Source organism: Fringilla coelebs (assembly GCF_963513975.1).
Source record: "Fringilla coelebs genome assembly, chromosome: 6".
Lineage (NCBI taxonomy): Eukaryota > Metazoa > Chordata > Aves > Passeriformes > Fringillidae > Fringilla > Fringilla coelebs.
In genome coordinates this window covers 25368665-25381293 of record NC_140034.1, presented here as the reverse complement: position 1 = coordinate 25381293, position 12629 = coordinate 25368665, and the positions used below count along the sequence as shown (strand labels likewise).

The following is a 12629-nucleotide window of genomic DNA, read 5'->3' as shown; positions in this document are numbered from 1 at the left end:
GCTGCGGCAACAATTACCTATGAATACCTTAAACATGTTTTTTGAGGTACTTGCTCTAAAATTATTCTCATTCAAGAGCACACGCGGAAATACTTCGTCTGAAATTTTAGGAGGGGTTTTGTTTTCCCGGCTGGCTGGCGATACTTTGATCCGGTGCTGATGGATGATACTTTTATTCCGTTTCCTGCCGCTTCCGCGCGCATTCCCTCAGGCACGTCGGGCGGGCCCCCGTTCCCACGAGCCGAGCCCCGCCTTCCGCTCGCGACCCGCGTGACGCCTCACGCCGCGGCGGCCGCGCGGCTCGGGCATGCGCAGCGCCCGTCCAGGACCGTGACTGTGCGAGAGCGGCGCGCGCCTCCGCGCCTGCGCGGGGTGGGCGCGTGACCCGGAAGCGCTCCGGCGGTGCCTGCGGCTGCGGCGGGGCCCTGCACGCGGACAGCTCCCCCCGGCCGCCCGCCGCTCCCGCGCCGCTCCCGCCATGTCCCGCGGCTCCAGCGCCGGCTTCGACCGGCACATCACCATCTTCTCGCCCGAGGGCCGCCTCTACCAAGTCGGTGCGTGTCCGGGCCCGCGGGGCCGCCGCCGAATTGCCCCGTCACGGGCCCGGCCTGCCCGCGCCCCCGGCGCTCCCCGCCCAGCGGGGCCGCGGCCGGCTCGCGAAGGCTCCGCCGAGGCCGGCGGCCTGTGCGGAGGGGCGAGACGCGGCGCCTCTCGTGGCTCGGGAGTCGCGGCTCCCACCTGGCCTGGTCCCGCGGTGTGTGGGGGAAAGCCCGGTGGGAGCGTGGAGTGGCGGCGGTCCCGGTCGTGCCGGCGTGGGGACCCGGGGAAGGGATCCTCGCGTGAGATGAGGAAAACCTAGAGTCAGGGTGGGCTCTCTCGAGTGTTCCCTGCCGCCGGGAAGGCCTCCTCTGAGCCCTCGGCGTTCCATTTCAGATGCTTGGAGACCAAAGTTGCAGCTCTCCAGAGGCTGTTTCGTCTCCCTTAAGTGTTTCTTTGAGGGAATCTTGCCAAGCCTCGGAGCGCTGTGTTTTGGGATCTGAGAACTATGATAGCTGTTTGAAATGGGATTTGAACTGCCTCAAACCCTGCATGCTGGAGTGACAGTCAGTTCTGGGGTGTAACTCATGCACTTTCTTTTTACACCTGAATGATGCTTGTTCTGTGTCCTGTGAGATAGCAGCAACCATCCTTTGTTTTCAGGTTTCTTGGAATAATCTGAAGCCAAGCTTCAGCTTCTTCTCTAAGCCACTGATTCTTTTATTCCTGTTTTTGCAGTGCACCAGATTGTGCAGAAGCACATCCTGGTGCCACTTGTGCAGGACACAGTCACCTCACAGTGTGGCAGGACCCTGCACAGTCACCTCACAGTGTGGCAGGACGGTGGTTTGAGAGTGCCCCTGGAGGAGCCTCTCAACAGGGACAGATGAACAGTTCTGCAGCATCATCCTGATGCTGCCTTTCCCAGCTGCAGTGCCTTCACTGCACATCCCCTGCATGTTATGTCCATAAATCCATCTGTTCTTCAGGAAAGGAGCTTGCTGGGGTCAGATGGCATTAATTGCCCGTGGCAGCCATATAGTTCTTTTGTGACTGCCCTTGAGTTTTTCTCAGGAAGAAGCTTGTGTGGATTAGGCCTCATGGGCCTGTGGCCCACTCTTGAGCAGTCCTTTCTTCAAGGAAGAATTAGGAAGGTGCTTATACTAGATACCTGTATGTGGGTGCTGTCTTATATCTGGAACATGTATAATGCTTATTGTCCCTTATATGTAGGGATGGTAGGGACAGTCCTCCTCACACAGGGTTTCAGTGGTTCTGTGGCAGAGGAGTCCTGGGCTCCCACCTTCAGCTGCCATTTAAACAGGCTGGTTGGTCTGCATTACTTCCCACTGTCTCTGTCACAGTGCTGCTTGTTAGGAATGGTTTCTGCATTCTGTAGCAGAGAGGAAACTGAGCCTTGGTTTTCTGCCTCTGGGGTATATTTAGCCAGTAGGTTAATGTATGAGAAATGTGTGGTACCTCCATAGTTTTTAACAGTGTCTTAAAAGCGTCTGCATGTGTGTTGGAGAGCTTCTGCACATAGCCTGAAGCTGTCTTAAAGCTATTTTAAATACCTATGTGCTATAGGAAGAAAAATATGTAGATGTTAACTTCAAGCAAGAATGAGCTCACTTTACTCGCAGCTAGGCTGGTAACTTGGGCATGGTGCTACATAGGTGTCTCTGTTTGCCAGCATCTAGCAAGAGCACACGGGCAGAAATCTCATGTTTGCTTGCAATCAAATGTCCACATCTAGGTGGTTTTGTTTTATCTTTGTCTCTTTGCTGGATTAAGGTTACCTAGGGGCTGTCAAGGATGAGCATGGACATTTGTTGCTTTAAGATTGCCTTAAAACTTGAAGTTTTTCTGGAATTTGGCAGTATGGGAACAGAGATATCCAGCGTAGTGATATTGGACTGAAATGCCTATACTTCGTCTTAGGTCTGTCTTCTGCTTCCAAAGCTCGGAAAACTCATGTGCCTTTGATCTCAGATTAGAAAACTTAACAGTTATTTCATATTACTGTGGTTTAAATCCCTCAGAGCATCAGTGTTCTCTTGCTGCCTATTAGTTTCAATCTTCAAAGGTGATGTTTCTTCTGAGTGGAGTTTTGGGAGGTGAAGAAAATTACAACAGTAAAATTTCTGGCTGTTGCCCTGTATTCAGGGAACAGCAGGGGGCTGCTATTTTCAGAGAGAATGTCTGCAGTGCTGCTGAAATATTTACATAGCAGTAAACAGGCTTAAAACAGTACTAGCAACTCGGATTTGTTACATTGTAAGAGCCACTTCACCTTTTGGCTTGTTTCCTTGAAAACTGAGCAATGGAGGTGGTAATAAGGAGCTGCAGTTTCACAAGCTTGGTTGTTGGGAGTTGTGAGCAAAAGCTAGTTTGTGGTAGGCATCTATTCCTACTGCCACCTAAGTGTCACAGAACCACAGAATGGCTGAGATTAGGTGGGCCCTCTGGAGATTGTCTGGCCCCAAGCCCCTGCCCAAGGAGGCCCACCTGGAGTGTTTCCAGATGGATTTTACAGGCAACCTGTTCCAAAGCTCAGTCACCATTAGAGTAAAACATGTTTTCAGGTATTGGACCCTCCTGTTTCAGTTTGCTCCACTCACCTCTGATTTGGTTCTGTCACTGGGCATGAGTGAAAAAAGGCTGGCTCTGTCCATTTGCTTTACACCCTGCCTTCAGGTGGTTGTACAGATAAATGGACAAGTGGTGCAAAGCCTGTGCTCGGGGCTTCAAGCACAGCCAGTTTGCAAGTGCTTCTGGCTCATGTCTTCCTGGGGTTTGTGCTCGGCTGCAGGCTGTCACTGATCATCCCAGGTGGGCAGAGTTGTACAGAGGGAAAGGGGGAACATCCTTTGTGGCACATTTGTGTAACCAGTAAATGCTCTGATGCCTGAGAGTAGTAAACAGTGCCATAAATACACCATAATGAGCCCTTCCTTAGCAATGATTCTGCAGATTGAACATTAATATGCAAGGTTTGATTTTTTTTTTTTTAATCCTCAGATTATTACTCCTTTGTTGTGCAATCTCTTCTATAGATCTGAGTGCAGCTTTTAAAATACCAAGTTTCTTGCTCCTGTTATTTTAAGAGGTAGTTCTAGCAATTTACTATGTTGTTTGTAGACATGTTCTAAATTCTGGGTTCACATGTATGGCTAACAAAAAAAACTCACCTACATTTAGCTGCTGTCTGAAACTTACCACTCAGCCAGCTATTAGCTATTTCTGAATGTTTATCAAATATTGCCAGGTAAACTGTTTTCAAAGTTCTTGTGCCTAAGGGTTTTGAAGCCATCAATCAGGAGAAATTTATTTCATGGATAATTTCATGAGTGTAATTTTAGTTTTTGCTTCTTAGTCCATTGTACTTACATGAATAACACTGTTTAATTGGCATCTGTGTAGCTTTCACGATAAAAAGTGAAGAAAAGCATTGCAGGGTTTGAATGTCAAGTCAGAAAATATGATAGTTAAAATCTGTCTCCTGTGCCTCCTGTGTCATCTTATCAGTTTTCATCTATATCAGTAAAAAATTAGAAAAGAAGCTTACATCCTTTAAAATACTGAAATTCATGTCAAGAATACTTCTGTAAGAATTTATGGTTACTGCAGATTAAGGTCGGACAATTTTGGTCAAGTTCAGAACAGCCTTTTTGTTCTAAAACTTATTCTATTGCTGTTAAGCTTGAACTGAACAAAAAGTCAAATTAGAAGGAACATTTGAAGGAAGCAGTGACAGTGGTTTTGTAAAGAGAGTCAATGCACATTGTACTAAAGATCTTAAGGACACAAAGTGTTGCACAAGTATTAAAGTATTAAAAGGCCAGAAGTTGGTGAGATTCGTGTGTTGGGCAATTGTTACTTGTACTAGTGTCTCATACAAGTTTTTTATTAACATTTGTATATTTTTATAGAATATGCATTTAAGGCCATAAACCAAGGTGGACTTACATCTGTAGCTGTTCGTGGGAAAGATTCTGCAGTAATTGTAACACAGAAGAAAGTACCTGTAAGTAGTCTGTTTTTGAGGGGAGGTTTGGAAGGAGAGGAAAAAAAAAAGGTGAGGTGAGACTCAGCAATATTGATATTATACTTATTAGCACTGACATAAATTGCTGTTTGAGCTGAACATATAATTATCATTCTGCTTATTACAAGTTCTAGCTCCATGTAGTGCTCAACTGTACATTTTCTCACTAAGTATTGCTACATTGGTTTTCTCTGTAGTTGTTGAAGGGATAAATATAAAATATAAGTTGACCCTGCTGTATTGAGCATGCATTCATTGCTCTGGCTTGTAAAGACTGAGTTGTCCATAACCAATTCCCTGATTCCTTGAATTTCTGCTTTCATAGATTTTCGTGAGTGTTTTCAGCTCAGTGGTGATGTACTGTTGAAAGAGGGGGAAAATTCATTTATGTTTGAAGGCCAGCATGCAATAAGAGAGCAAGCTTTTGTATCTGGGTTCTCAAAATTTCTTCAGAGGGAAAAGGACTGTGATGTTGATCATGTTCTTGTTGTTCTTCACAATCTGTGGTTTTATTCTTCCCTGTTCTCCTATTTCTTCCTTTGCATGCCTACAACAGTAAGAATTGGAAAGCCTGAAAGACGATTTTTAGCTGTTATGGGTCCTTTAGGGCTCTTCTGTAAAAACCAGAGGATTCAGAGTTTGGGGTTTTTTTGTTTGTTTGTTTTCTTTTTACTTTGAGGACAGTGTTTGCTATTACATTATTTCTGTTTCCCCTTTAGGACAAGTTACTGGACTCCAACACAGTGACTCATTTATTCAAGATTACTGAAAATATTGGTTGTGTTATGACAGGAATGACAGGTATTTAATTCATCAATCTGGTTTTGGAGAACCTACCTAGTTCTCATGGGTATATTTAAAGAGAATGTAAAGTTGGACCTGGAATTTATATTCTTAGGCAGTGCTAGAAATAAAGATGGTACATATTCAGTGGAATTAATATTAGTTCTTTTTGTCTAGCTGACAGCAGATCCCAGGTGCAGAGAGCCCGCTATGAGGCTGCTAACTGGAAGTACAAGTATGGATATGACATCCCTGTGGACATGCTGTGTAAAAGGATTGCAGATATTTCTCAGGTCTATACACAGAATGCTGAAATGAGGCCCCTTGGTTGCTGTAAGTACAGTGTATGAAAATGATCTTTACTGTTTCTTGTCTAAGTTTGCAAATTCGTATGTAAGAAATTCTCACCCATTTTCAGAATGAGTAACTGAGGGTGTAAGGGGGATGAACAGCTGAATGAGAGAGCAGTGTTGTAGGTCTTGAACTGGAGCCCTGATTTTACCACTAACTCAGCATTTGAAATAATGTAGCCTCTCTGATACTATTTTACCTTGAGGGGCCTGGTCTGTTTGCACTGTGCAGTGATATCTGTGAGCAGGAGATGCTCTTTGTAGCTATGTCTGTTTATGGTGGTTTGACTCTGGACGGATGCCAAGTGTCTGCAAAAGTCTCTCCATCACTCCTTTCCTCAGCTAGACATAGAAGAGAAAAAATACCATGGAAAGCTTTTGGGTCAAGATAAGGGCAGGGAGGGATCACTCATTAATTACTACCATGGGCAAAATAGATCCACCTTGGGGAAATTAACTGAATTATTAACAAGCAAATAAAAATAGGATATTGAGTAGTAAAACCAAATCTTCAAAACACTTGCCCCCTATCTCCTTCACAGATTTAACTTTATTCCTGGTTCTCTACCTCTCCCACAGTGGCACAGGGAGATAGGAAGGGGGTCTGTGGTCAGTACATAGTACGTTGTTTCTGCTGCTGCATCTTCCTCGGGGGAGGACTCCTCACACTCTTCCCGTGCTCCAGTGTGTCTCCCACGGGAGACAGTGCTCCAGGAACTCCTCCAAAGTGAGTCCTTCTCACGGGATGCAGTTCTTCACAAACTGCTCCAGCAAGGAGCCCACCTTATGTGGGGTGCAGTCCTGCAGGAGCAGGCTGCTCCAGTGTGGGCTTCTTTCTCCACAGAGCCACGGGCTCCATGTGGGGCCACAGCCTCCTCCAGGCATCCACATGCTCCAGTTGGGCTCCTCCAGGGGCTGCAGGTGGATGTCTCTCCACCATGGATGTCCATGGGCTGCAGGGCCACAGCTGCCTCACCATGGTCTTCACCACAGGCTGCAGGGGAATCTCAGCTCCAGCAACTTCTTCCCTCCGTCATTTGTCTCAGTGCCTGCAGAGTTGTCCCTCTCACATATTCTCACTCCTCTCTTTGTCTGCAATTTCCTTCTTTTTTTTTCTTTCTTAAATATATTATCCCAGAAGCACTACCACCATTGTGGATGGGCTTGGCCTCAGCCAGCAGCAGGTTGGTCTTGGAGCCAGCTGGCTTCAGCTCCTTTGGACACACGGGAAGCTTCTGGCAGCTTCTCACAGAAGCCAGCCCTGCAGCCCTCTCACTACCAAAACCCTGCCATGCAAGCCCAGTGCACTGGGCCTGGGTAAACATCACTGTAAAAGAGAGAGATGGAGAGTGCAGTTATCTTCGTGCAGGTTTTGTGGCTTTTTTATCTAAGTAGTATGTATAGGACAGATTTACAAAATGTTTTCTCCTAACTTAGCTATCGTATGTATAATGCAGAGGAAAAAGTGTCTAAAATATTTACATGGCAAATATTTCTACGTGTCTAGTTTTATAACAGCAAATGCAGCTTAAAAGAAGTTGTGTGTTGAGTCATTTTTTGTAGGTGTTCCTGGTCATCTGTGTGTTCTGGGGTTGGTTCTGACTTGTTTTTTCTCTTACGTTTGGCCATAAGCAAATTATAAACATACTGTTAGGCTGTTCAGGAACTGAAGTAAAAGACTTAACAGGTTTCCTCAATTGCTTTTTCATTAAACATTCTGAGTTTCTTTTTGATTGGTTGAGTTTTGGGTTTTGGGTTTTTTTTAAGGAGAATAGTTTCAGAATTGATGAATCACTTCTCATAGTCATGGTAGGCACTAAGACTTCTCACTAAAGAAGCAGCAGAGTTGCACCACAGTTTCCATGATGGGGCAATTCTCCTATGCTTGTAATTTTCAGGAAAGATTGTTTCTTTCTTCCCTTGGCATTTCCCATGCCTTGATACTGCTGGAAATTCCTTTTTTAAAATACATGAATAAAAATGCATTTTTCTTTACTTCCCTTAGCCTTTTTGAAGATATGAGGGGATTTTTTTTTCTGTTTTAGTAATAGCTGCTCAGAAGTTTATCATCTCTAACTACTAGTTAAAAGTTACTCAAGTATAAAGTGAAAATAATTGAAAACCATGACCTTGTTCTGTTTTGGGTTTTTATTGCAAATATTGCTTTTGACTTTTTTTTTTAATATGCATATTGAGACAATGCAGCAAAGAAGTGAGGCTGAACACATGAATTTCAGTGGTGTGGTCAGTTTGCATTACTTGAAAACTATCCAGCTTCAAAGCACTTAGTCAGATGATCTTCAAGGACTCAGTTATGTCCTGATATTTCCACTTTTCATTTCAGATTTTTTTTTTTTAATTTAAAGAGGAAAAGGTATGTAATGCACTGTTTTTTAGGGTTACAAACAAGAAATCCAAATTTGATCTTTTAATATTTCCATTCGTTTCAGTATGTTTGTAGAGTTGCTTTCTAGTAAAAGGCAAATGGTAATTGACTATTGTTTACACTTTTGTGTCATATAACACCGGATGTGAGCTGTGGCTTGGTAAACTTTCTATCAGGATAAAACTTTTGTATTTCCCGACTCTGTGGTTCACTACACACTGAGCATAGCAAAAATGTTTGGTTGTTTAATGGGAATGCCTTCTTTGGGAATGACTAAAATATAGTTTCTGCTAAACTAGTTGCACACTTGGTGAGATGCTGGTAAGAAATGGCAAATTAGAGATATAAAGGAAATCACAGCTCCAGGTATGGGGCTGATTCCCAAAGATGTACTGCTGTGCATGCATGTTTTTTCACAGAGAGGACTATCCATTCTGTTCTTCAGTTGAATTAACTTGCTAAAATGGGGAAAATAAATCAATTAACAAATTTCTTTTCAAGGTATGATTTTGATTGGTATTGATGAAGAACACGGCCCTCAGGTATACAAGTGTGATCCAGCAGGTTACTATTGTGGATTCAAGGCCACAGCTGCAGGAGTTAAACAGACAGAGTCAACCAGTTTTCTTGAAAAGAAAGTAAAGAAGAAATTTGACTGGACATATGAACAAACAGTAGAGGTAGGCCAACAGAAGGAAATGAAAATTTATTTAAAGTATTTTTAATGAATATGCTGCATGTAGGCTTGCAATGCAGAGAAATGTTGTTAGGCATTTCCTCTTTCCCTACACTTCTGTGTTGCTGCCAGAGCGAATACAGCCAGAAAATCATTTAAAGCTGTTCTGCAAGTATTTGAATGGTCATCTAATCTGCTTTTTTTCCTTTATGTTAGCTGAAGCAGATTCTGTAATTGTAGCACTCCCACTGTAACTGGTGTTTGGTTACTACAGTGCTTGATTTTGGGGATACCAGTATGACTTGACTTTTAGTGACATTTAAAACAATCTTCATATTAGAAGGTAGCTGTATTCTGTAGCAAGGGGAAACTATTTGGAATTTCTAAGCTGAGATTTTGAAGTGAGAGGAAGTAACTTTAAACCAGAGGGAAGGATAGTTGTTAATACTATGTCTATTAAGGAAAAAAAAAAGAATTTGTTCTTTCTTTCTAATGATAGGGGTTTTTGTCATCTTTCAGACAGCAATAACATGCCTGTCTACTGTACTATCCATTGATTTCAAACCTTCAGAAATAGAAGTTGGTGTAGTCACAGTGGAAAATCCTAAGTTCAGGTAAGCAATCAGTGTTGATAAAACTTGGTTTGTTTCTCTGATTATGTGCAATTAATTTTGCCTTATTGTGTAATTGTAAATTGAGAAAAAGAAATAAATTTAAGAGATTAAAGTTTTGAAGGGTTTTTTACTTGTAACTCTTCAAAATGTGTAAGGGTAGAAAACATTGTGTAAAAAGAGTAATGCAGTTTTAAAATGCGACATGATTAAGGGATTTAGTAGAGAAAAGTGATCTCTTTCATGTCTTAAAAGGGTATTGCTTTCTGTGATTGAAATGTAGTTACATCTGGTCTAGATGTGTTTTCATGCTTAGAAGCATAAACATTTTTCATAGTAATGATATCTGGAGTCCACTTCCAAATCATAGTCATACTAACTAATGCAGTAAAGTCTGGTTTGTATTATAGAATATTTACAAGTCCCTTAAATTATTCTTTTTCTAAAATAATTCTTTAAATTATTCTTGCTCATCTTTTAATTGTTAGCATTTCTTAACATCTAAAATATGTAGTTAATAGATTATGGACTTGTATAGTTTGAAAAACTGTACTTACATTTGGTAAGATTAAAAGATCATGGATTTAAAAAATTACTAGTGATTTGAAAGGGGCTGAACTATCTACTTTCTGAGGACTCTGCATTCCCATCTAGCATGAAAGCAAGGCACCTGCTTTTTCTTCCCTCCTCTACTATTGCCTGCAGCACAGTGTGTGCACCAAGATCACCTGGCCAATGTATCAAGGCAATGCCTGGAAGTCTTCCTGCTGAGGGCAGGAAAGCTTCACGTGGGGTTACTTGACAGCCTGCTCACAGCACACTGTATAGCTGCAGGAGTATGCATGAAATGTGGGAGAAAAACTTTGGGGGAGTTTTTATAATGCAAAAGAACCCTCCAGGTATGGCTTACCTAAAATTTAGGTAAGTCTGGCTTGCTGCAGAGGGATTCAGTTATTTCTGCTTTAGTCTTTAATTTAGGGTTTTTTTGAGTTTTTTATTTAAAGAGAGGAACAATAAAATTGGGAACAAAGTCTGCTGTTACTTTAGTCTAACTACTTGGTAAGTGGAGACTGAAGAGTCTTCAAACCTTTGGGTCCTACAGGTTCAGTCTAAGTGCTTCCTTCCTAATGTTTTTAAGGTAGACATGAGGATGGTGGGTGGTTTTTTATTTGGTGGTGTGTGCTGAGGACAACAGAGCAGCACTGTTTGTGAGAAAGCACACAGGAGCTGCATGACCCCTTTTCTCCTGCCACTCAAGGGATCAAGCTACCTTCTCACTAGGTCTCAACTTGCAAATGCATGACTCATGAAGAATTACCTGTTATTTTTCTATCATTTGTTACCTCCTTGCTCTCTAGTGCCTTTGATTCTTCCTTTTTTTTCAAGAGAGTTGGAATGTCAGCCTGTGGCACTGGCAGCAAGGCTTTAAAGGGCAGAAAGATGCACTGCTGTAAAACTTACTTGTATAGATATTACGTTGTAATATTGGAGCTTAAGGGGAAGAATCATTTCAGCTATTTAAGATTTCTTTTTTTCTTTCAGGATCCTTACAGAAGCAGAGATTGATGTGCACCTTGTAGCTCTGGCAGAGAGAGACTAATTAGTGTTCTCATTTCCATTGTCTGTGCTTCTGGCCAGGATGTTTGGTGAAAAGAAAACACTTAATAATGGTTTTAGATTATGGGTGGGAAACAGTGTTCGCTATATGATGTATTTTACTCTGTACAAATAAAACAGAGGTTTTTGAAATTCTTGGTGTCTCCTTTTAATGTTGTTTTTTAAACTTCCAATTCTATGAAATTGTCATCAAAATGCTTGATGACTTAGTGTTTCTGTGGTAATTGCCTGCCTTTTAATTGTATTTTAAGAGAAATTTTATGCTCTGAGCTGTATTTTTATCTGAGCTATTTGGCTCTTTGTGTAAAGTTAGTATCAGTTTTTGTGTTGTGTGTGTCTTGAGATAATTCCTACATTCATGTTCATTCTCTCCATGGCCTGATGTTGAAAGCTTTACAACATCACTGGTTTAATTGTGGGGAAGTTAGGAAGACCTTATTTACTCAGGTTTATATGAGGATATAGGGCAGAAGCAGGAGGAAAAAGCTTGAGCTGTGAGTCCGAGTCCAGTCCTTTGGACTGATTTATTTGCGGTGCATGTAGTGGATTTAGGAGATGTCTTCTATAATTAAACAGCTCTGAAGCTGACATTTATTTAGGGAAAATACTCTCTGTGTAATGTACTTTGGGATTTTGGCTTAGTCACCTACCAGGTTTTGAGGCTTTGGGCAGTGTTGGGGCTAGACAGGGCCAATAGACAAAGTCCTTGAACAGGAAGGTCTCTGGGAAGCAATTCTTGCTCCTTCAGAGGTTTTGGGTTTGGAGATGAGACTGCAAAAACTTGAAGGTGAAAAAAAAAAACCTTTTTGTTTTGCTTCAGTTGAAGATGTTTCAGCCTCAGCAGTAAACAGGGAGATGATGAAGCTGGGAGGGAGGAGGCACTAAGGAGAAAGGGGAGATTACCAGGCAGTTTTAGTTGTTGCACACAAGTCTCCTTGAAGGAATGCCAAGTTAATGCAGCATAACTCCTTACCTTCATTCCTCTGCTGTGGACTTCTCATATTGGCTTTAAGTATTCAAAAAATCTCTTTGTTTTTTTTCAAGATGTTTAAGAAAGGCCTCATAAGTTGTCAGAAACTGAGATTGGTTAATTTTTTTCTTTGTTCATTGCAGTTAAAGCCCCTTGAATATGTATTTTTCAAGTTCATTGTAGTAAAGAAGCTGCAATTCTGTGTTTGGTGGCTTCAATGAAGGTTAATGCTAACCTTATGTGATAACTGAGTTGAGGAGAATCAGATGTATAGTGAATTGTGAAGTTCACAAAGCTTCTCGAATTTCGTGCCTCCACATTTCAGCTTCCCTCGTGTCAGATAGTGTAGTGTAGATAAGATAAATACCTCTGCTTCTGGTTTTGGGTTGGTTATCTGAGACTTCTGTGTGGGTTTGTGCAACAATCAGCACATTTGTACAGCTAATGGCACATTTAGAAAGGTCTGTGTTATTTCAGCTGCCAGTGATAGCTCAGTTTCTGAAAACCCCTAGGGCCTTTCTTCCTAATACTCCAGTTGTATAACAACCTGGAATTTGAGTAGGCTTAAGTCATTATTTAGTCTGCCACAAAATACATCCTTCAATAGTTTGTTCTTGATCAGCTTTAAGAATGTATGGAAAATGTCACTAA

At 42.1% G+C, this 12629-nt stretch overlaps 1 protein-coding gene across 1 annotated transcript; it reads left to right on the top strand.

The window, feature by feature from the left end:
- The first annotated feature begins 355 nt into the window (after positions 1–355).
- PSMA6 (proteasome 20S subunit alpha 6) lies at positions 356–11142 on the top strand. The gene is made up of 7 exons (XM_084208168.1): positions 356–554; positions 4470–4564; positions 5305–5386; positions 5546–5701; positions 8606–8784; positions 9300–9394; positions 10934–11142. Exons 1-7 carry the CDS (start codon positions 479–481, stop codon positions 10989–10991), a joined length of 741 nt encoding a protein of 246 aa, XP_084064294.1. The 5' UTR covers positions 356–478; the 3' UTR covers positions 10992–11142.
- The last annotated feature ends 1487 nt before the right edge of the window (positions 11143–12629 follow it).